The 23986-nt window shown below is 44.5% G+C and overlaps 3 protein-coding genes across 15 annotated transcripts in view; 2 read left to right on the top strand and 1 right to left on the bottom strand.

The window, feature by feature from the left end:
• ATG7 (autophagy related 7) overlaps window positions 1–10781 on the top strand; it is a 119694-nt gene extending 108913 nt beyond the window's left edge. For 6 of the 9 annotated variants that reach the window (XM_051627089.1, XM_051627088.1, XM_051627086.1 and 3 more), the window contains exons 19-22: window positions 266–398; window positions 3511–6340; window positions 8522–8620; window positions 9326–9407. In XM_051627089.1, coding sequence (XP_051483049.1) covers window positions 266–328 — 63 coding nt within the window. In that variant the 3' untranslated portion in view covers window positions 329–398; window positions 3511–6340; window positions 8522–8620; window positions 9326–9407. Of the gene's footprint in view, window positions 1–265; window positions 399–3510; window positions 6341–8521; window positions 8621–9325; window positions 9440–10711 lie in introns of those variants that run through there. The other 3 variants (XM_051627082.1, XM_051627081.1, XM_051627080.1) reach the window with 3 other exon arrangements.
• TSEN2 (tRNA splicing endonuclease subunit 2) overlaps window positions 1–23986 on the top strand; it is a 603350-nt gene that overhangs the window by 87117 nt on the left and 492247 nt on the right. The gene's annotated exons all lie outside the window — the stretch shown is intronic.
• The window catches only part of VGLL4 (vestigial like family member 4), a 99146-nt gene continuing 84685 nt past the window's right edge, over window positions 9526–23986 (bottom strand). For all 3 annotated transcript variants that reach the window (XM_051627112.1, XM_051627114.1, XM_051627113.1), the window contains 3 exons: window positions 17224–17446; window positions 14129–14246; window positions 9526–12103 (listed from right to left, as the gene is read on the bottom strand). In XM_051627112.1, the coding sequence (XP_051483072.1) occupies window positions 11835–12103; window positions 14129–14246; window positions 17224–17446 (610 nt within the window). In that variant the 3' untranslated portion in view covers window positions 9526–11834. The remainder of the gene's footprint in view (window positions 12104–14128; window positions 14247–17223; window positions 17447–23986) is intronic.

Raw genomic sequence — 23986 nt, 5'->3', positions numbered from 1 at the left:
TTACTAAACTTTCTCAATGTGGTCATTGGCTGTTTTCCTCAGTTAAACTTTTTGCAAATAAAGTACAAATTAAATCTAGCTTCATATGTACAATCACTTACCTTAAAAAACAGCAAAGAAACTTCAGCTATGAGAGAAGAGCAAATAAACTAGAATCCTTTGAAATCATTGCCCACTGCCCCAAATCTCTGTTGCAATGATGTTCCAGTAATTCTTTTCTCCTACCATGCTAATATTTTAATTTCTTCCCCTGTTTTCATTCTAGGCTGGAAATATGAAGGGGCAGAAGAAGAGGAACCAGGAAAAGAGCCATGAGAGACAGCTGTAAAGAGATTGGCTTTCACTTTGAGGCTTTAGGAGCAATGGATGAAGGATGCTTGGAATCTCTCCCATCAGAGGTATTGTCCTTTCCTTTGAGCAGTTTACATTCCTCCTGAGAGCTTCACTTCATTGCCTTGGCTACTGACAAGGCCCGTCTATCTATGGGAAGTCCTTCTGAGGTTTAGCATCACTTTTGTTCTGTTATGGGGCTTCCTCTGAGGTTGCTCTGGCTATAAGGTGTCAAAGGATCACAGGGAGCAGAGGTCAGGCAGCCAGCTTTCTGCTTCTCCCTTTCACTGTCTTGCAGAAATGAAGTGCTGCCTCTCTTTTGTCACCCAACTTTTCTAGTGCTCTCAGGAAGGAGAGGAACATTCTAGATTTGTACCCACAGAGGAATTGGACCAATATATTTGCTTAAGTGGACTTCTCACCCACAAGCAAAAAAAAAATATATATATCTGGAAGCTTCATGATGTGAGGCTGTACCTCAGTGAACGTTCCCTGTGCTCCCTGAACACCATCCTGTGTGGAAGTTCTTGGAGTGTTTTGGTTTGAGGTTACAGTGCAGCTAATTCCCACATCAGGGCTGCAAAGCTCAGCAATGGAGTTTTCCTGAGGAGAGAATCTTTACTTTTCATCAGTCTGACTAGCTGGGTAGATAATAGCTTTCTCAGCTCTCAAAATGTAGCAGCTGGTCTCCTAACACTGGGGGTTTTTGTTTTGTGTTCCTTCAGTTCCCAAGAATCTGTTTTCTTTTTTCTTTAATTTAAAAATGAACACATCTGTTTTGTGGTTGTGTAGAAAGACTTGAAAATGTGCAGCTAAATGGCTCAAGAACAGAATTAATTCCAAACGTGGTTGTTTATAATAACCTGATTTTAATTTTGCTTCTGAACAATTCAAGTGAAATGTTTTCTCCTACAGTGATTTCAGTGAGCTCATGAATATGTAACACGGTTGTGATGAGATGTGAGTTTTACTACCTTACCAGGGTAGTAAAACCATGAAATGATTGATTTTTGAAAGGGTTCATGTAAGGTATAAGCAACAGAACTGCATGGCAAGAAGGCTTTCTGCTCACTGAAACACCTGGGTATTGTTCTGTTCGTGGTGCCTTGGTATCTGTGCAGCACAAACAGCCAACAAGTCAGCTGGGATTGTGCAAGTACTATAAAAGCAGAGGTCTGTGTCCTTTCCTCAATACTATAAAGACAAAATAGCAATTTTTCATGGGCTGTGGAGTAGTGTAAAGAAGCCCTGAAGTCCAAATCCTGTCAATTCTCTAGTAGCAAGATCAGACTTTTGGCAGCTTTGGTGCTTCCTTTCCTCTGTATACCAGTGTTAGATGTTACATTCTGGGCAGCTGATCAAATTGGAGACACTCACAGTTTTCTTTTTGTTGAGCTCTGGAAATCAGCATTCTGACCATAGATTTCTATGCTATTAATAGCTTGAGGGAAGAAGTTATTTTGTCACTTAGTGAGTTCAAAGGACTGTCTGTAGACTTGGAGATTCTGGAGCCTTGGGCAGACTTGACTTTCACAGTCACTGGTAAGTTACTCTAGTTTTGTACCAGCCTTAAGGCACTTTATGCCAGGTTGCTGTGGTTTCAGCCAGCCACAAGGGTTGTGCCAAGGGGCTGTAGGGTTCCACCTTCTGTGTGGGTGGAGGAGAAGGAAAGGTCCAGCAGAAGATAAGGAAGAGGAAGGCAGTGGGTTGATGTGTGAGGTAGGTTTAGCTCTGCTGGTCAAAGTAACATTTGCCTTAGGGGAGAATGCAGATAATGCACTCTGGGAATATGTCACAGGACAGAATGCAGAGATGATGGGATCTGTCAGGGGGCAACTGTTCAAAGGACAAAACTTTTCACACAAATAGTGGAATATTTCTTCTTGCCTTCATTAGTTTCTCTTTCTTTAATGATGTATTATGGGAGGATCTGCTATTGACTTGAATCCTCAGCCTTTGCGCAAGCAGTTTTCACATTTCCTGTGAGAATTGGTAGGACTAAAACTGCCTCCAGAGTTCAGCTAAAACAGAGCAGAGCAGGAGGAGAATCCCACACTCCTCTTTCCTGTATTTCCAAGCAGAAATTGTTTATTTGTTGGATTAATCACTAAAGTTACAGACATGTCAGCAAAGTCACCATTTGAGTTATTGCTGCTGATTGTGCATCATCCTGAAAGGTCACAGCTTGACTCACATTACAGACTGTGAGCCTTTTGTTGTGAGGAAATCTCTACTTGCCTTGAAAATCTTTAAAACAAGAGCCCTAGAGTGCCACCATGTCCTGTCTGGTGGTGGCTTTGCAGGGCGTGGGTTTTTCTTCTTTTGCCCACCTGAAAATTCAACATTTGAACTCATGACATGACACTGTAAAGACCAGGGAAGCTGAGAACTGAATTAGCAAATGCATGAAATGAGAGAGTTCAGAATAAAGGTCTCTGAAATACTGCATTGCAGACAACATCTACAGTGCAGTCTTTAAAAGCTGGAAGTCTGTTTTATATGTATATGGTTGAACATTCTGAACCCTGTTCTTAGCCTGTGTTCAGGGAGCCATGTCTGCTCTGGAGACAGGCTGGGAGAGTTGGGGTGTTCAGCCTGGGGAAGAGAAGGCTCCAGGGAGACCTTAGAGCACCTTCCAGTGACTGAAGGGGCTCCAGGAAAGCTGGGGAGGGGCTTTTCACCAGAGGAGGCAGTGATAGGACAAGGGGTGATGGTTTTAAACTGAAAGAGGGGAGATTTAGGTCAGACATCAGGAAGAAATTCTTCACCAAGAGGGTAGGAAGGCACTGGAACAGGTTGCCCAGGGAGGTTGTGGCTGCCCCATCCCTGGAGGTGTTCAAGGGCAGGTTGGATGAGGCTTGTGAGGTGTCCCTGCCCATGCAGGGGAGTTGAAACCTGATGATCTTTAAGGTCCCTTCCAACCTGAAGCATTCCATGATTCTATTCTATAAGAAAACATCTTGTGTGCTCTTATATGTTATTTTCCTCTGGACTAACTAGTTCTGCATCAAGGCTTTCTCAAAGCAAAGGGTAAATGATGTAGATAGCTATGCCTGCCTTTCAGGGGACAAAATGAGAATGTTGCTGACTTTTTAAGAAACAGCTTTACTGTTTACAGTTGTTACTTCATTAAATTGGCCCTGCAGGGTAAGAAAAACTTCTTTTAATCTTGATTTTCAGATTCCTGGGGGAGGTATGGGAACCACCAGGAAGGAGAGACAAACAAGTGACAAAAGGTTACCAATCAGACAAAAAAGACCTTCACAACAGAGGATGACACTATTTTTAGCAGCTCTGATTAATGATGATGAAACAACCATCATCTTCACTTACTTGTCCAGCACTGTCATTGGTTGGAGAAGGCAGGTTGGTGGCAGGAGGTTTTCACCTGGGGTCTTTTCTTCACCACTGAAGCCAGGGTGATATTGGTGACAGCTTCTCTGCCAGGAGGGTGGAGAGGTAAAGCCTCATTTAAAGTGTTCTTAACTCTTTGCTTTCTGATACTGTGGTTTTGTTTTCCAAACAGGTGTATTTGTATCAGGATATTAAACAGAACAAGCTTCAGCAGCCAGAACCACATCAGTAACTGTTAATGCCATGAGGAAATCTTTGAGGAATAAAAGTAGCATTGAGTTAAAGAAAGTTATGTCAGTGAAAGGAAAAGGATTCTGCTGCTGCTTGTAAACCCCTTAGCACTGCTGCATTGCCTGTGGTACCATTGAATCCATGCATTTTCTTCTGAAGTGGTGAAATGTGAGATTTTCTGTAGCCTTAGCAGGAGCTTCCAACTTGGAAGGAAAAGGAAAGGCCCTTGCTTTAATCTCTAGGTATTGTTAGTTCTTCCCATTCTTTTCATCCCCACTTCCCTCTCAAAAAAACAAAGAAATTAAGATACTACAGTGGATTGGTGACAAGCAAAGGTTTGGTTTTAGGCTGGGAACTTTTCTTTAAAACTAGTTGAAGCTTTTTTTTCCTGAAAGCAAAAAAATCCTGTATTTTTTATACTTAATTTTAACTAACTAAAACTAATATAACTGCACGGGTATATCATGTATATACTTTAACTCACAAGCCACATGTTGTTAGTACAACAAGACCCACATTATTTTAATATTTCAGGAAGCAGGAGATTTGAGTTTTGAGTTTTCCTGGGTTGAAAAAGTTACCACTGATTCCACCACAACCAGGAGAGCACAGTCGGGAGTGCTGTGCTTGCAAAATATTTGCCCAAACTGAGAAAACAGCTTTAAGATAAGCAGCTTTTTTGACTATTAAATGTAGCAGGCATGTGGCTGACACAGCTTCATGTTGACAGATGCCTTTGTGTCTGTCTTTGTGATGGAGAGAAGACAGATGTTCTCCTTGGCATTTGAGAAAGCTGCTGCTCAGCAAACTAGAATGTAAAATTAGAATGAGCAGTGAACAGTGTAACTGGCCAGGCTACAAGCAAAAAAAGACTGGAACAGTCTCATGTCAGTGTAATGAAGTGTGTTCTGACTGGAAGTCAGTAAATGCTTTGTCATTATTTAAAAGTAGCCAGTAGAAAAATAAATTCTGTTTATTTTTTTTTTCCAGCTCTGTTAAAATATAAATGCATGTCAATCTGAATATCCATGTGCAGCTGACCCCATGACAGCCCTTCTGAGCAGAGGGGCACGTCAGTCGGGTATCAAAGCTCCAGTGATACAGCAATTAGCAGCTGTAAAAGTCCCTAAGTTAGTGCATTGTTGCCTGATGAACTGGGCTCCTGATTGTGTCACAAAGGAAAAGATGAGCATTTCCTCTGTAGGATCCTTGGGGATGCTGCAGTCAGAGGGGCCTGGGGGCTGCCCTCAGTATGATGTTGTCCCCTTGAAGGAGCAGCACAAGAGGAGCTTGCCCTGGGAACAGCCTGGCACTGGTCCCACTGTGTGTGTCTCCAGGTGGGGTGTAGCTGGAGAGTTGCTGCTCTTGTTTCTCTTTGAGGTGTGTCCATGTCAAGCATAAACCCTCTATGGAGACTTCCACGGTGGTCTCAGTGGAGCGTCTTGTCCCCTTCATGAATGCCACCATGCTGGTCCACCAAGAGCTGTGCCTCTTAGGTCAATATTTACTGGTGTGGAAGTTGAGAGGAAAAATCCTGTTAAGTGCAGTTCAGGAATACAAAGAGGCCAAGTGCTTTGCCAAGGCAGTGATGATTCCCTGTCTCAGCCCCAGGAGAGCGTGCAGAGGGGTCCCAGAGGACAGGAGCAGGGTCACTGGGTGCTGCTGTTCTCCCTGGAGCACACCTTCCTGGCCCTTGGGGTTTCTGCAAAGGTGTCACTCGGCTTTGACAAGCAGAATTACACAGGAAAATGGTAAACTTTTCAGCAAATAAAAAATGAAACCTGATGCCAAACTCACCAGTTAGTCTGGAACAAACATGGACAGCGAGGATGCACATCCCTTCTAATCCCCTGATGAGAATGGATTTGTGGAAGACTGAAGACTCAGGAATTCAAACTGTAGTTTTGAACTAAGAGCTCCAAAGCTCCATGGAAGATTCTGAGCTGGTGCAAGGTGCCTTTCCTACCCTTTATATGTCAGATAAAATGTACCGGGACCTGATTTGTCCTTGGCTTTTAATTAAGGCTGAAGTTTAGTTTATGGTCGTGTGATTTAAGCAGAGTTGTGGCAGTGGCTGCTCTGCACTGGGCTCAGGCTGCTGCTGCAGGTGCCTTCAGCCTGTGCTATGGGTGCTGGAAAGACACCCGAGTTTGCTGCCGACTATAAAATGTCTCAGAGCAAATCTGAAATTAGAGAACTGGAGAAGGAAGTTGTGTCTGTGGCTTTAGATCAGGGATTAAATGACTTGTTCTCCCTCTACTTTTCCTACAGAAATGCCTGCTTAGTGGCAGCATCTCCCTGGGACTGTGGTTGGGCAGGATTAGTGCTCGGGAGCTGTGCTGGTCAGGGAGGTTCCCAGGCAGAAGGTTGAGCACCAGTGGGAGGGCCACGCACTGAAGCGGTGACAGTCCTGGGTTTGCCAGAGGTAAGTGCCATCTAGCTGGGTCTGCTGGTCTCTTTCAAGGCTTGTGCCTTGAAAATAAATACCTGTGTATTAAATGTCACTCTTGGTGAGCAGTGCTGCCTCTGTGAGCCACCCTGCAGCTCTCCTGGGTGTAAAAACCCTGGAAAAGGGCTCCTCTAGCACAGGAGGTGAATGTACTCCTGAGGCAGGAGCTCTCCCTCCTGCATCTCTGGAGACACATAGTGCTGTGCTGGGTCAGGAGAGCACCAAAGGCAAGCAGGAGAGCTGGCATGAGCCACCCAGTGTGGAGCTCTGTGTAACTGATGTTAAAAATAAGCCATTAAATTATCTATCTTGGCTGTCTTATAGCCAGGAAATGCACTTGGGATATCTGTTGCACAGAGGGGCAGCATGTTCCCAGTAAAGGAGAGGTTAAAGAATGATTTAGTTATTAAACTGGTCTATCTTCTGTCATGGCTCCTTCGGGGCTAAAGTGTGCTCCACCACACACTGCACTCCAGCTGTGGAATAACCCTCTGCTAAGGGAGGAGCTGCAGCCCCCAGGAGTGACATCCCTGGCTCTGTGTCAAAGCCAGATGAAACAGGAGCTCCTGTACATCACGGTGGTGCAGGCTGGTCTCTGCTTTCACTGTTCCTCAAGAAGGATCTAAAGATAGTGGTGAAAGTTCCCCGCAGCCAAGCACGGATGTGCCAGCTCTGGTGAGCAGAGCTCTTACCCAGTTAACAGCTAAAGGACTTGTGAGTTCTGCCAGGGTATCAGGTTAAGCAGCACAGCACAGCCTCCATTCACAGCCTCTGTGGGACACCTCAGGTAACCCAAAGACTTAGCACAGCGTGAGCAGCGAGTTCTCCCTGCTCTGCCCTTGCTCTGAGGCTGCTGGACAAGGCTGAAGGACAGTTTGACATCTCTGTTGACTGATTTGGCTTCCAAGGAGCAGCTGGATTTGTTCCCACCCCCTGCACCCCTCTGGCAGTGCTCAGCCCTGCTGCAGTGACAGCCCCAGTGCAGTGATAGCCCCACCCATGACAGGGCCCTGGTGACAGTTTGGAGTTTAGTGCAAGTGCCAGTTTTACAGCCCAGCAGCTGAGCAGCAGGGTCTCTGCAGCTGCCTGGCTTCCATGTGCTGCAGTCAGCACAGAGCCTGGTGGGATCACAGACCCTGGTACCCCCTGGACACTCCATCTGCTGCTTGGTGTGGATGTAGCTTTAAAGGAAATACACCTTGCATGAGGTCCAGTCAGCCCTATGGGTCAGATGCATGATCTGCTGGGGAGGTTTGGTGGTTATTTACCAGGGTTGCTGCCAGAACAGGGTCAGCAAGGAAGCAGCCACTGCCAACGTGCCTACACACCGTGATAAGCTCCTGTTGAACCACTGGTGTGTCTGTCAGGGTCTGTCCTGTTTCTAGTTCCTGGTACATAAAGTTCATTTTCACAGCTAAAGCAGCTGGCAACTCAGCAGTTGTGTTCAGGATCCTGACCAGAAAGAGCCAAACTTAATCCCTTGTATATTTGTGATGTCAGGTCTGTTTTCTAAAATTAAAATCCTGGTTTATCAGTAAAAATAATGGGGGGGAAGATTACAAACACAGAGCTGGAAGTTGCCTTTAGTTCAGCTGGAAGAGAAAGGTGAGCCATTCCAGACAGTGGAGCTCTCACTAGGTGTGTGTCTGGCCCAGGTTGCCTAGGCCCAGGCACTGCCCCTTTGTGCAAAATGACTGCTTGCTGCTAATTAGAAAAGTCATGTGGTAGGAAAAAGAATTACTGGGTTTTTTTCCTTTCACCATGTAGAAAACAGAACACTCAAGAAGTTACTGACCTGAAAGATAGCAATGCTGCTGGGCCTGTTTCATGTAGCCCCCAAACTGTTGACTTTTTCCTAAAAGGAAACCAGCTCCCCTCAGAAAGCAGACTGAGAGGCGTGTGAGGCTTGTTGTCGTTGGCCTCCCTCCCAAAAGCTCTTAAAGCCTGTATTTAGGCTGCTTTCCATGGGTATTTAGAGAGGGATGTTTTTCAGATGTGTTAAACTAATCATTCTTGATGTGTTCTCATGGAATCTCCCACACCCCAGGAATAGCCAGTGGCTGCAAGGCTGCACATGCCCAACACGTCTGCCTTGGGTTTCAGACCATTCAGGATCTTCTGATACAACAGTAACTTGTATCTCCTTTTTTTTTTTAGGGGGTTCCTTTTTTTATTCTGGAGACACCTCTGCTACCTTCCAGGCTGAAACTCCTCTGAAGGCTCTTGCTTGGTTCCACTGAACTTTCTCAAAACCAGGTAATTAGAGCATTGATTTTTTAAGTTTTTTTTTTTTTAAGGATTAGCATTGTCCAAATGAAGAGCTGGTAGTGAAATGCTGCTCACCCAAAACACAAGAGCGTGGGTGGAAATACAGCTCATCTTCAGGGGAGCATTTCCCTCCTCTAGGTAAAACTTGCAGATGTTGAGGAATAAAAGAAAATCAAAGCAAGGTCCTGGGCTTTCAGAAACAAACATTCCAGGCAGAAATGGTGGACTAGCTGAGCCTTTCCCAAAGGGTCCCTGTTCAGGAGCTGCTCCTGGTGCCTACGTTAGGAACAGGAACAGCCCCCAAGGAGAGCGATGCTGGGCAGATGCTCCAGGACTTGCTTGGTGGCCTGAGATGTCCTCCCAAAGCCAGGGGTGTTTCCACCCATCTCTGCTGTAGGTGCAGCTTGTTACTAGACCCCAGGGACCAGCCCTCCAGGGGGGGACAGTTCCATCCACCAGGGGCTTCCTCAGGACAATGTGACAGGAAGAGCAGCTTCTTTCTGCTTCCAGCTGGTGAAGCACAAGACCCCAACCTCCTGTCTCCCCAGGCAGCACAGAAGAGCCTGCACACCCCTGTGATTTAAGAGCACTTTATTGTTCTTTAAGGCTACTTTTTAAGTACAAAAAAAAAAAAAAAAAAAAAAAAAAAAAAAAAAAAAAAAAAAGGCCTGCCAAACCTTTGTTGTTTCCCAGGTGAAAGGAGGCCACAGAAGAAGGTATATTACAGATTTACAAACACAGAGAATCTTTCAAACTGAACTGTAGAGAACCTGGCTCTGTGAAGAAACTTCACCACCGCCTCAGGTGGTGAGTTCAGTTGTTTCCTTCCACCTCCCCCCAACCCTTTGGCTTTTCAGGACATGATTGTGTCTAATAGACGTTTTACTGGAACGTATCACATGAAATCTTTATTGCCCTCAAATCCATTTACCTATCTCAGATAAGTAAATGTAACCGTGTAAAACAGCTATTATTGAAAATATTAGCTTTAAAAACATGATTTGTGTTTACAAAGAAATATAGGAGTCACATTTTCCACAGAGTCCATCTACAGTATTAGTATTTTACTGTTACAATGCTCAGTAGCCTGTAGCAATAACAAACTAGTGGCTATTAATGCTAATGCAGTGTTCTCATAGAATAACTGTGTTCCTGCACTTTTACTGTATTACAGACAAATCTACAACAACAAAAAAAAAAAAAGATCAACTTTTTTCTCCAAACAAAACGAAAAAAAAAAAATAATAATGAATGATTACAATAAAGGAAAGGGAAAAAAAATTAAATAGCTACATATCATTAACAAATTAATTGTTCCTCAAAAAATACCTACAAATTTCTCTGTACATTCTTTACGCACAGCGTAACGATGGTCTTAAAGTTACCTATATAAAAAAGTGTTCTCTTAACAATCTTCCTACAGAGTAGGGTACTGAATGCCAAAGCAAGGAAGCGTTGACTACCCAGTAAGATGGTAGTGAAATGTGTAAAACTGGGGGCTTGAGTGTTTTTTGTGTTGTTTTGTTTTTTTTTTTCCATTTTTTTTTAAAGAAAATTGAGCAGCCACCTTCTCAACCAGAGTAAGAGCCAATCTCCTGATCTCCTTCTACCCGGCACCTTTGACCAAATTAAATAGCTTAACTTGAAAGAAAAACAACCATAAAATAAAAGCCACAATGGACCCAATACTGTAACATAGTCCATAATACATCACGTGTAGTTCATCTTCCAACTAGTTCTAACTTTCTACACTGAACCAATTGTTTCAGGTAACCCAGTATAAAAAAAAAGCCCTAGTTGCAACTGTACTGGGAAGATGGAATGTCTGGGGGAGAGTAGTTACACTTAACAAGAAGAGAAGCTCTTAGTACTAGCACAGCTGTGGTTCTATGCCTGCCTCTATTGCCTAATTTCTAGTTAGTAGCTATTAATATAGCAAATGATAATAAATGCAGTAATACCTGTATAAAGTTTGCTAATGGAGGAATGTATGCTGCAACTTGGCATAGGTTTATGAAAAAGCTTAAAAAAAAATATTAAAAGATCATATTTCACAAACTGTAACAATCTGTTGTCCAGCCAAGATACGCAACGGTAGCAGTTCCTGCAGCTGGTTCCAGGTGGATCACACAGACTTGGTTTAGGAAGCAGATCCCTGTGGAGCAGCCAGGAGCAGGGACTCGGCCAGGGGTGAAGCTGCACCAGTCTGCACCAGTCTGCACCAGTCTGCACCAGTCTGCAGCAGCTCGGAACTGCGTTGTCTGAGGCCTGTCCTGAGGCTGAGCTCTTTGCTGGCTGCTACTAGAGTGAGTATCAAATACAAATATCATAGAGTACAACTGTACCAGCAGTAAGTATATCTAGGATTGTTACTGACAAAAATAAACTAATTCTGAAGAAAAGCTAATAAGTATTATGATTCTTACTGTCTATACATTAATAGATACCAGCTATTTTTCATAAAACATGCATCGTTAAGCACTATTGAACCCTCCAACCTCAGCTCTATTCTAACAAACTGCAGTGTTTAGGAAAAAAATGCCCGTGTTCTGTAAATTATGCAGTCCAGTTGCAAGCACTAAGCACCTGAAATCTAAAGAGAGAAAGACCTATAACCTGTATGAGACTTCCCCTTCCAAAGCTGTTTTGCTTTTAAGAAAAATCAAACTGATAGAAATGTCATCCTTAAACCCTTTTTTCAGCAGTTTGCCCTCAAAATATTAGCATCTTCCAGAAAGTTGCTATGCAACTTCAGTCCTCCTCCAATAGTGCAAATCATACATGACAGTTCTTTTCAAGTATATACATACAAAATTACTTCACAGAGGGAAAAAAAAAAAAGCAATGTAAGCAAACCAGACAAATTCTAGTCTCAAGAAGCAAGTAAAAGCAAAAAAGCATTTGGGTCAACCAACTAAGAGTAATGGCTTTTGTGGATTAGTGTGCATTACTTTGTAAGGGGCAGCAGATTTGCATCAGAGGTTTCTTTGGTAACTGAGGCAGGAAAAAAACAAAAGGATGCTACATCATCTGAATCTTTACGAAATAGTTCCTGCTATCATCTTTAAGGGCACCCTTTTACAAATAAAAAGTGAGTACACAAAAATGTGTGTTGAAAACTAATCTCCCCTCCCCCAACACTATTTAAGCACTGTTCAAAGCTCAGTCAAACCATGCAAATCCCCCGAGGTGAGGGTCCTCTTCATGAGACCACAGAGGGCGAGTGATTGTGATTGACCATGTGGGAGGAGGGGGAGGCCTGGCCCCGCCGGGAGGCAGACTCGGGACTGCTGGAGACTCCGTCCTTGGCAGCTTTGATCTGCAGCCACGTGTCCCCAAGTGCTTTGGCAAAGTGGTCGTCAACTGTTCCTGTGATGGACACAGAGTTTGCCACGGGCTCAGGCTCCTTGTAGTTCTTGCCGAGGCTCCGGCGGAAATGCTCCTCCACCACCGGGTCGCAGGCAGCGCTGGCTGCGGGGGGAGAGGCAGAGGCTGCGTCAGGGCAGGGTCCTGCCACCAGGCACTGCATGCAGGACCCCCCCTTCTAACAGCATCCCACACTGAGACCCTAAAGATCATCTAGTCTGAGCCCTCCTGCCATGGGCAGGGACACCTCCCACCAGCCCAGGTTGCTCCAAGCCCCATCCAACCTGCCCTTCAACACTGCCAGGGATGGGGCAGCCACAGCTTCCCTGGGCAACCTGGGCCAGGGTCTCACCACCCTCACGGTGAAGAATTTCTTCCTAATGTCTCACCTCAATCTCTCCTCTTCCAGCTTAAAGCCATCCCCCCCTCATCCTATCACTCCATGCAATATTTCCTACTATGTCAACATTCAAGCAAGACATCTTGACATCATTAGAGAACTGGTAGTGAGTGGGGTGGGGAAGAAGATAACAGGAGTGAAACAAAAAGTAATAAATGGAGTTATTTTTGCATTCCTGTGACCTGCACCAGGTAAGCATTTTATACAGCATTATAACTCTCCCTCAAGCTAGTAACAGCTACTGCTCTGATTCTATGGAAACCCTCTCCCAGAACAATCACACAGAACTTATATTTAGGCTTAAAGAGACCTAAAGATGAAGCCAGTGCTTTAAAATCAGCTGCCAAGCCTGCTGGTACCAGTCAGATGTGAGGCAACTCCACTGGAAATGACAGCACAGGCACAGCTGAGTTCAGGGTTCCCTCTCATTTCACATCCTTGTTCTAGGAGCCACTCAGAAAACTAAAAGTGCATCATTACCTCTGCATTAGGTGCTGTGAGCATAAAATGGTGTAACACTATGACAAGAGGAACAAAGAACCTTAAAAAAAAATCAGGTTTTGAATGACAATAGTAAAAATTCCTCAGGGTAAGGATGAGAGAGTTGCAGTTTTACCATTCAGAAACAATGTATCTGTGTGGCTAAATGAGATTTATCTTTCAAAAATACTGGACAGGGTCGGGATCCACATCACTGTCCATGTTACAGCAGGGCTTGATGGGTCCTAACATGAACGTGTCATGCACAAAGACCTCTTTAAGTGACAAGTATGTTCTGAAAACACCACTATTCCCAAGCCATGTAAATGCAACCAGGGGCTCAATGAACCAGCTTTCCTTGGATGAGTAACAGCAGATTTCTAGAAAACTCCTAAAATCTTACATCCCAAACTATTGATTTCTCTCAGCCTGTAAATAAAAAACCCATGTCTTGCTTCAGCCTTTCAGCTTCTAATTCTAGTTTTCAACAATACACTTGTTGTTATTAAAACAAACCACAACTAATACCCTACTCTGGACTGTAGGTTCCTGCCTCCTTCATGCTAGTATTGTTACCCTGCCCCATGGGGGCTGCAGCAGCCTGGAAGGGACTGGCCGTGAAAGCTCTGCAGCAGCAGGTGTGTGACCTGGCATGGAGGGGCTGTGCCTTCCCTGGGATGCACAGCAAGAGAAAGTGAGAAGAAACACCCCAAGGTTCCCCAGCAAGTGCTGCATGAAAAGATTTCACGGAAAAGTACTAATTGCACAGAAGGCAGAAAGCTCCCTGCTTGGGTTGCTATAGCAACTGCCCTGCAAAGCTTTGTGTGTTGTCTCTGCAGAGAAAGGTGGAGGGCACGGGCTTTGGAAGAGGATTTGCAGCTACAGGGAAAGATTGTCATGATTGCAGCTGAATGTTAGAAGGCTACTGACTGCTGAGAGATTGGGGAAAGAAACAACAGCTCCTCAGATGAGAGCAGGGTTGTATCTGCTCGGCCTGTCTAAAATAAACCCAATTACTTATTTGCTGAGGGGGGGGGGTTGTTATTTTAAGCTTTTCAAGACAAGAAAAAGAGCCCCTGTGGCTCCCTAGGTTTGAACTGGTGCTGTGGCACAGGAGTGCCGGCTGGGGAGGGGATACAAAGAGGTGACCAGGGTCACCTCCCTTGGTTCCTGTTCCAACTAAGGGTTAGTTGAGGCTAAGTGAGGTGATGAACTCTCCCGCAGCCCTGCCCAGGCAGCAGGTCACTTACTGTTGGCAGGTCTCCTGTAGGGCGGCCCGGCCGCGCAGCCGCTGTGCGCGATGGGGCAGTGGGACAGGTTGCAGTTCCGGCTGCTGGCGGAAGCGCAGGTGATGACGGACGGACGGTTCTGCGGGAGAGAAAAGGGAACTGTCACCCACGGAGGCCCCAGCTCACTGCACGATCCCTCCAGATGTACACACTGGAGCCCAGCAGGGAAACATCCCATCGACCAGCCAGGTCAATAAAGCACATTAAACCCCCAAATATGCAGCTGTTACTTCTCTGTCTGACTAAAGAACACGTTGCGCTTCCATAATGGCTCTTATTTAAGTGGCAAGTGGCCCTCTAGCAAACAGGCAGTATAAAAGCAAATCATTAAAAGCATTAAAGTGATTTTTACAGTGACTGTTTCAACTTCCCAGGCATCCCACATGCAGAACCAAATGTCCTCACATTAAGCACTTGATTCATTCAATGCTGCATTTCTTTGTGATTCCAGGGCTCAGAAGGGCTTTAGGAATTTTACAGGTATTTGATTTCTTCAGGTTAACCAAGATTTCATGGCATCATTTTTCAATCATAAGTGGAGCTTTCCTGGCCCAACTCTGTACCCTGTCCTTCAGCCACTAAACAAGCTCCCAGTGTGTAACATCTGAAGAGCTCCCCAGCAAGTCCTGACCCCAAGTACTTCCCTGTTGCAGCTCATCTGCCTTTCCAGCACAACTTAATTAGCACCATCCTTTCTCTTTCTCAACACGTGCACATCCCCTGAAACCTCTACTCACATAATCCTAATCCCACAATGTATACATTGCACAACATAAAATACTCTTCTTAAATAAAAAGGCCTGTCCCATTTTCTCCAGATGGCTCCAGGGAAATAACATGAACATTGGAATATTTTTGCTTGGTATGTTTTATGATACAAGGAGTCCAACTTGCTATACTCACTGCAAGATAATTAAGTGCCCAAAAGATTAACAGTATTAAGGCAATTAACAGGCTTTAAATATCTTGTCCATTTTACAGATCTGTGCAGCAAACCCACAAAAAAATCACTGCTTTAGCTACCACCCTAGAGAGTCAATGAAGGAGGAAAGAGTTTTAATTGTGCTTTAGATGGAGTGAGAGCAAGATGGAAGTAAAAAGAGATGACTTCTCAAGGGAAGGTTTAACACCCTGTCTAGACACAATGGGAACGATGCTACTTACACCCTATTTACCTTTCTACTTTGCTGTCAGTGCAGTAAAGAAAAAAGTGAATAATTGGATTTTCCTGGAAGCAGTGAATGTGTGGAAGTACCTATTTTTGAAGATAGTTTTTGAGCAAGTGTATTTAAGCTTAAATTTTCAGACATGCAAGAGGTGGGAAGCAGAGAGAAGCAATACCAAAGCTTTCCTGAGGATGCATGTACCAACACCAGAAGGTCCTGGGGCAGGATGAGGCACCTTACAGACTCCCCAGGTATGGTTCTGTGTGTACAGGTGCACTGAGCAAACTGCACGTGTTCATATGCAAATATTGAGATAATCTGAGAGTTTAGTAACAGTGACTACAGCAGCTGAATGACCCTACGCTGCCTAAAATGGTACTTTTTTCTCCACCTCTTTATTAGAAACAGTAAAATTAAATCCCATTCAACATGTTAAGGTTAAGAAAACCAAAACAACAAATCATCAAACTACGGTTTCTTTCTTTCAATACACTTTTTTTTGTTTGTCTGATTTCTACTGTGTGCCCTTAGCAAGGTCTTACCTCAACATCCCATTTTCCCAAGAAAACAGATTGTAATCTAGCTCAAAATGTCAAAGATAACAAAAGCGAGAGAGGAATCTGGTAATGGGCAGCAGGAATGAGCCCAAGTCAAACAGGGCAGAACAGAGGAGTGTCGGTGGTGTGAGCTGCTGAGCTGGGAGGCAGGGGAGGTGCTGTCAAAGGGCAGCTGTGTCGTCAGTGGAAGCCTGTCCCTTCCTCCTCTGTCAGCACAGAAGGGAGAGCAAAGAACTGCCGAGAACAATAGCTCTGCAATCTGCCTGCCAAGTGAGGCAGGGGATCAGCAGCACCGGTGTCCAGCATCTGGCACCGCCACAGGGGAAGGAGCAGCCAAGGCACCGACCTCCATGGAGATGGAGGGTGTGTGGCTGCAGTGAAAAGAGACTGGCATAAACTGCACATGAAATAGCCCAAACTCTGGAAGATCATCCCCTCAAAGCGTTTATCCTCTGCAGGGCATCACAATAGAGGAGGGAGGAAGGAAGGACAGGAAGAACTTAGGTACATGGGCCAGTTTAATTTCTCAACACTACAGCTCATCCCAACTCAGTTATCCTTTCTGTCTCCACTTGTGAGAGGGATAAAAGTGGGTCTGACACATGTGAAAACCTGTTGTATAAACTGCAGAGAGATGGCTCATCTTCAGCCTTGTGAAGGAAAACAGACACAACACACCAGCTGGGAAAGCAAAAACCAGCCACCCAGGCAAAACCAAACCAAAGCAAAACACTCCAGCATATGGAAATAAACTGAAATAAATCATTTAAAAGTCATTACTTTGCTTTAGGTGAAGTCACTATGGAACAGTGATGCCACACTGCTCTTAAGAAAGCACTGAAAGCTTTGGGCTGGCTGAAACAACTAAGGGCATTCCAGCTGCTTTCACCTGGGAAATCTGGTACCCCTTCTGTCTTGCAGGTCTTCTGCAGCAATTCCTGCAGGAGGCAGGTGGGACAGGGTTGGGAAGCAGGCAGTGACTGCCAAGAGGAGCCCAGGTGAGCTGGTCAGACACTGCCCAGCAGGTAGTGGAGATCTGCTCCACCACAGGCTTTGCATTCCCAAGAAAAGCAGATGCAATCACAAGCTTAGCAAAGCATCACAAAGGCAGGAAGGCCAAGAGACCTGTGACAGGTTTAAAATTCAGTGATTGATTGGCACTGAACACAATGAGCTGTGACACTCATTGTGTGTTTTTTAAGGTTTTGTCTGAAGAATGGTTCTGCCTCCCCACTGCACCCCACAACATGCTTACATCTGAGGTGTCCTCAGTGTGCCTACAGACAGGATTCCTACAGCCACCCCGAGGTCTGGTCAACCTAGAAGCCAGTACCTGCTGCCGTTCCACAGAAGTCAGTGTAGGTGTGATGCCAACTGTCCGGGTTGCATCCATGCTGTTTTTGGTCAGTGCTAGGGGTTGATCCATGCTCAAGCTTGGGATTGAGGCATACATGTGGTTGGCGTGGAGGCTCATGGTGGGGGCAGCAGCCCTCTCTATGGGGCTGCGACTCCTCTCCCGGTGCTCCTTCCGGTAGTCCCCATTGGCAGTCTTGTTTCTGACACAGGAGAGAAAAACAGGTCACAGGACTTACTATGGTCACAGGCTGTAATGAGATCTGCCACATTACACCCCGTAAAGAAGCACGAGGCAAAGAGCTCCGTCGGGTTGTGAGGAGGGGTACAGAGGGCACAGGGGTACCCTCAGTGAAGCACCCCCGGTCTATCCAGCCACTTCCCTGCAGAGACAACCCAATGATTCACATTTGCAAGCTCTGGCAATTAATATTTTTCTCCAGCCTAGAATTTCTTCAGTCACTCATCTAAATGCACCAAGTGACAAGTGATCCCATTTTGTTAGGATCAGACATCTCATTTAACATACTATTAATCTCACTCTGCCTCCATGCACTGCAGTATTCTCTCAGCACTGCTGAAGCCCAAGAAAAGCTCATTTCACTCAGAAGACAGGGCTGAGATCAGCAAAATGCTGTGAGTGAAGGCACGAAGCAAGATGTTCAGAGCAGAACATGAAGGAAAAGCAAACTACGCTGCACTTATCTCAGAATCATCTAATGGCAACCGTTCTTTAAAGAGTAATTTCAAGCCACTACTGAACAGTAGATCTCAGCAGATGTGCTCACCTCTCATCCCCTGCAATTCAAGCAATACTGATCTTGTACTTATGTGTGAGATACCGGAACTTCCACCCAGCAATAGTGTTGCCATTAGAGGCAGAAAAGTGACTCCAAGGAAAGGTTCTTTATTCCCACTGGTGGAGGCAGCCACACAGAACCTCTCACCCGAGCACGGGTGGGTGTGACTGGCTCTCCAGAGCACACCAGGGTGGTCACAGCTGTCACCTGCCACACCTCCTGCCCCTCTGGGGAGTGCAGACTCTGTCTGACACACCAAGAGTGTGAGAGGAGAGAGCTGGCTCTGTGCAAAACACACACTGTCTGCAGAAGCTCTTGAAGCCACAGTGAAGGGTCCTCTGTATTCCATGGGAAAATCCACTTACAAGGTTTTTTTTTTTTCCCCCCACTTTTTAAAGCACATCATAGCAAATTAATATGCAGGAGCACTTTATGATACTATGATCTTTAAAAATCCTCTGATTTTTACATCAGAGGATTGTCAGGCAGAGACAGTAAAGAAACAGAAAAATGTTTTCTGTAATACTACAAATTAACATGTATGAATAGTATTCAATATTAAAGTACATTTCAACTCCAAGAAGCATGTTTCAATGTCTGAGAAAGTCTCTCAAAAAGGAATGCTAACAGCTGAGGCAGGGATAAAAAGCCCTGCCAACAAAGGAAAAGAAGGAGCCCCAAAGCTTATCAACAAAAATGCTATGAAAACCCTGGCAGGCTTACATAAATGAAATAATTACTGAGATGTATCTGATGGTTACTTACTGCTGCGTGTTGGTTAGAAACAGACAATAATTGTATTTTACCTTCAAGTTAGTTTCTCCCTATCGTGCAAGATAAAACCAGCACTGCTGCTGACACTCATCCTCCACCACCACCCAGACACCTGCAGCACCCAAGGGGGCAGGGTCACCCTGTGCTCCCAGCCTCATGGGGGAACACCCCGGTAGGGGGTGGGGGTGTCCTGCCCCTGGAGCCAGGGGGGCTCACACAGCACTGAAGTACCTTTTGAGACCATGCCAACTTCTGGCCTGGACAGCATCCTCCTGCAGTGGATCCCACGGGTTAAACTAGGTGATTTGTTAAGTACCTTCTCACAGGCTCCTTTTGTTCCTTTTCAACTTACAATCTAATGGCTTGGTCTGCTACTGCCCTAGTTCTTGCCTTAGAAGAGACAGAAAGCCACCACTCCCTGCTTATCATCCTCATGCCACTCCTTAGTTCATCTCCCTCTTCAACAACCTTTTTTCTCCAGGATTCTACTTTCTTCAGCTAAAACTGTTCTCACACCTTTGTCACCTTTGTGGCCCCTCTAAGGTAAGAGCTAGAAGAGCTATCATTTTCTAGAGGTGAGGGTCCAGATCTCTGCTGTGTTCAGGAACAGGACCTTTGCTGAACTCATCACAAGCCTTCAGTGCTGTTCTTCGGCCTGCTCCAGTCACTGGTTCTACAAGTTAAAAATTGCTGCCTGAATCAAAACTCAACTCACTTATCATGGTACAAGCTAGGGTTAACATGGCACTAGGCAACCAGTGACTTGAGAACCTCAGGACACAGCTTGTTCCCTGTGCCAAATTCCCCTGACAGGGGAGGGAAGAGCCAACAGAGTAACAATACAATTTGTAACCTTTCAGATCCCTCCCACCCCCCTTGTCCCTTTTAATTCCTTACAAATTAGGAGTTGCAGATTAGCAGAATCCACCACACAAATCTAACCTTTAAGGTTTCGCAGCTGATGCTCAAGATGTTCTCTGAAAATCATGTGCTTCTTGAACCCTCCTTTACCGGCCAGATTAGACACAAACAAAGCAGCACAGGAACCACCAGGAAATAGGTTCCCACAGGGCTGCACTGGGCCCTTCTGCCAGCTCTGGTGCCATGTCAATTCCCAAGGCTGCTGTGCCCCATCAGCACGCAGGAGAAAGAAGTTTAGGATTGCAGGGCTCTGAGATAATGACTGATGCAAATGAGTGACTTCAGGGCAGCACAACAGGCTCTATATTTAAAGTACAGTAGCCTCAGCTTGAATTACAGTCCTGAAACGGCTACTGAGCACAACAAACTAATCCTTCCCCACCCCTGAGGAGGCTGCCATGGGACTGCATAAATAGGACGCCTTTCCAGAGGGATTTTGTGCCTGGACAACAGCCATTGGATAGCCTGGGAAGAAAGAACATGAGAAGACCTTGCTAAAATCACTGCTGGAGTGATAAAGGCAACGCTGTGTGGAGGTGGCTCGTTCCTCTTGCTGCAATGCGGTGTCTCTGCTGGCTGGGAGCCAAAATCTAACTCCTCAGCTAAATACTCTGTGGTCTAGCACAATTTAAATAACATTGGGAGGCTGCAAAACTACATTCAGCTTCACTAGATCCCTACTTTTTGCGGCCTCAAAGAAAAAAAAAGAATAATCCCTGTTCAGAATTACTATACTTCAATAAGCACAAGCTGATTTTCAAAGGGAGAATTTTGTTTCCTCCACCAAAAATACTTGTAAAATGAAACAAAAAATGTAGCTACACCAGTTTGGGTTTTTTTTCTTAGAACTGGGATTTCAACAACTTAGTGCTGGATTTAACAGGAGGGGGAGGAGGAAGGGAAGGGGGCAGGGCTCTTAAGTGATGACAAAACCTACTGAAATTCCCAAGCAAAAGATATTTTCCATTTTACAAAACAGCACCTATTTCATTCATCCTAACTTTACACAAAAAGTCACAGTCCTAACTATTGGTGGACTGGTATTAAAAAACAAACACCCAAACACGCACACCAAAAAACAAAACAAACAAAATAACCCAAACCTCGTATTTCTGCAAAGATTTTTGGAAGAAAAGACCAAGAAACTGGAAAAAGGGATCGGTGTGACACCAGGAAGCACGGCACAGGAGGCAAACCTTCCCTAAAGATACCTAAAATTATGGAATTATCCCAGTCATCTCAACAAACCACACCCTGGCCCTTTCTGTAGGCAAATAATTCCCCCTTCTTAAATTAGAACAACTCCTCTTCCGGGCAGGGAATTGCTTATACTCCACTCCTCAAAAATCCTCTCCTCAATTCATCTACCTTCAATTAAACAGTCTCGGCTAAAAAAGAAAATACCTGAAGCTTCTGCTTCCCCAGCAGATACTTTTTCTGAGCCCAGCTGAAAATTTTACAGCACCCTGTAGAATAGTAACATGATAGCTCTGCCCTTGTGAAAATATACCAGCTCTTCTGAGTCCCTCCTATTGAAATATAAATAGCAAATCCTACAGACATCTGACTCCACTTGTAAAACAATTGTACATAAAATTATTTATAGTGTTAGTCAATCTGACATTATTAAATAACTGTAGTTTAAAATTTAACTTTAAAAATAATCTATTAGAAACTGAAAGTTTGTTACCTTTTTAAAAAATATGATTCTTGAGAAAAGCCATTCTTGTTTCCATATTAGATGCTGTGTCTGAAGGGGCAAAATTGCATGTGTTTTAAGATATTTATATTTGACTAAAGGCAATTAGCTTAAAAACTGCACATGCACTGAAAAAGTACCAAGATGCATCTTTTAGTTCAAACATAAGGGCAGAAAATTACAAAGAAGGATTTCTGACCACATTTGAAAAATAACTTAAAAATATACAGTACAAATAAATCCAGCTGTCCAAACAGCCTTGCCATCCCCCAGCTCCACTGTGTTTTAAAACTCAGCACATGTAACTTTGGACTCCATGTTCAGTGGTGAAGATGCCAGTGCAATTCCACTGGCTTCAAAAATAGCTGGCAATTAATACTGGTGAGAACCAGAGCAAACATCAGGCAGTGGGACAGTGACACCAGCCAGAACCAGCACCCTCACTTCCCTGCTAGCAGGGGTACTCGAGCTACTTGCAGGTTTATTTTAGCAACATTCTACATGACTCCAACCTGAAATTCATTTCTCCAACACTTGAAAAACAGACATTGTTTTCCATGTTTCTCCCCAATGAATCATAACGGAGGCTCCAGCACTTACCAAGCATCATGTGCTCAGATGGATGTCAGACCAAAACCACACACATCCTGACTGTGAGCTGGGAGCCTGCTTCAGTTTGGGGCTAAGTAATGTTTGTTAATTGAAAGCAATGTTTCGGCCCTCCTCAGGAACCAGTTCAAAGGTGGCTACAAAGCATTGTTCTCTCTAAAGGCGGCTGTTCTGCTCCCTGGCACGGAGTGGCAGTAACTCACACTCCTGCAGGAACACACTAACTCTGCCAGCTGCTTAAGGAAGAGGAAAAATGAGAGGCCCACCGAAGGGGACAGTTTTGCTTGCACTCACTTCCAGCCTGCAGAGCCTTGAGGAACAGATGCCAAAAGTATTACTGTACCTCCAAGTGAAGAAATCACAGACGTTTCACACTCCCTTTGGCAGAAGCAGAGCTCTGACTTGACATGGTTGTACTGCAGGAGTGTGTTTCACTTGCAGAGAGAACAAGAATCCATTTACAGAGCTTTCCAGTCACCATGTAAGATGTTTCTCTTCATACAAACACAATGCATAATATTGCTTAAGAGTAAACTTTAGCTTGTGTAACCCAATTCAAATACAATTCTAGTATTTTCCATATCTTAATATTAGTTTTCTAACATATTTTACTGTATTTATTCCCCAAACTCTTAAGTCTGAAAGAGCTGATTTTGTTAAAGATTACTTAAGGATTTATAATCAACTGATACAGAATATCTTCTCCGCCTGATGGGGATCATTTATGGCAAAAGCATCTACTTCAATACACCAATTATGTTACTCTGAGGTAGGAAAACAAGAATTTAAGGTGATATTTCAAAACAGAATTATATATATCTCCAGAGAAAAATCCTAAGTGCTCCTCACTCCGAATTTTTTAAGTCATCCGAATCCGGTAAAAAAACCCCAAATAAAACCTGAAAGCATCAGCAGCTTGCTCTTTGACTGTCAGCCAATTATATGAAGTATTCGTAACATGAACAAATCCTCCAAACAGCCCAACAGACTCTTTGAACCACATCTACTTTGAATGGCTGCCACCTAAACACATAACCCTTTCTTGTCCGGTTTTACTAGCTTTATGCTTCCCTGTTCCTCTGAGCAGCCTTTTCCTTTCATGCCTTAGTACTCCACCCCAAAAACCTTTCAAGCAGGCAACCTGCAAGAGATCCTTTGCTTTTGCAAGCATCACTTCTGCCACAGAACCTGGACATCTGACATGGCTTCCTGAGAAAAACAAGGAATGCTCCACCTTTTTGCCATGGTTGTTACCTAAAGGTTACTTGGACAATCTATTTCCCCCTGCAGGAAATCTTTGGGACAAACCAAAGATCATTTTTATACCAATGCCCACATAAAACTGATGCCCCATCTTCCATAAGCAGTGTGGCAGCAGCTCTGCCTCCTGCTATGGTTCTGGAGGAGTCCAGCACAGCAGCCTGCTGGCCAGCTGGCTACAAAGGGCCTCTCTCACCCTGGCCTGTAGCTGGCAAATCCTCCAGTTCTTCCCCCATTTAGAGCGGTCAGTAAGGAAAGAAGCAGGTGGCTAAGTCTTCACTTTCTGCCTCAGACTAGAAACAACTCAGCAAAGGCACCCAGAATGTTAAGCACTGCCTCAAGGCATCTCCAGCCACCAATAATTAAACTTAACTCTTCCCAGAAAAGAGCTTTTGTTCTTTTCATATTTTCAACTTGAGCATCAGGCCCAGTTTGGAGAACTAAGCATTAAACACAAGTTCTTTCAGAGCCAGAAGTATACATGCACCAACCATACCCGTTCTTCCCTCCTCTCTCCTCTCTAACTAGAATTCTGCAGCTCCTTCCCTTAAAAAATTTCACTTCATGAACCTTTTTTCAGCTTAGTGCTACAGCCAATGGAAAGACCTTCGAGATAAGAAGTAAAAATAAAGCCACTGAAAACATACCAACCAGAAAAAGGATCATCATCTTACGCACAA

Source organism: Apus apus, chromosome 9 (assembly GCF_020740795.1).
Source record: "Apus apus isolate bApuApu2 chromosome 9, bApuApu2.pri.cur, whole genome shotgun sequence".
Taxonomy (NCBI): Eukaryota; Metazoa; Chordata; class Aves; order Apodiformes; family Apodidae; genus Apus; species Apus apus.
Note: the sequence above shows the minus strand (reverse complement) of the source record. Positions and strands in the feature narration are given on the sequence as shown.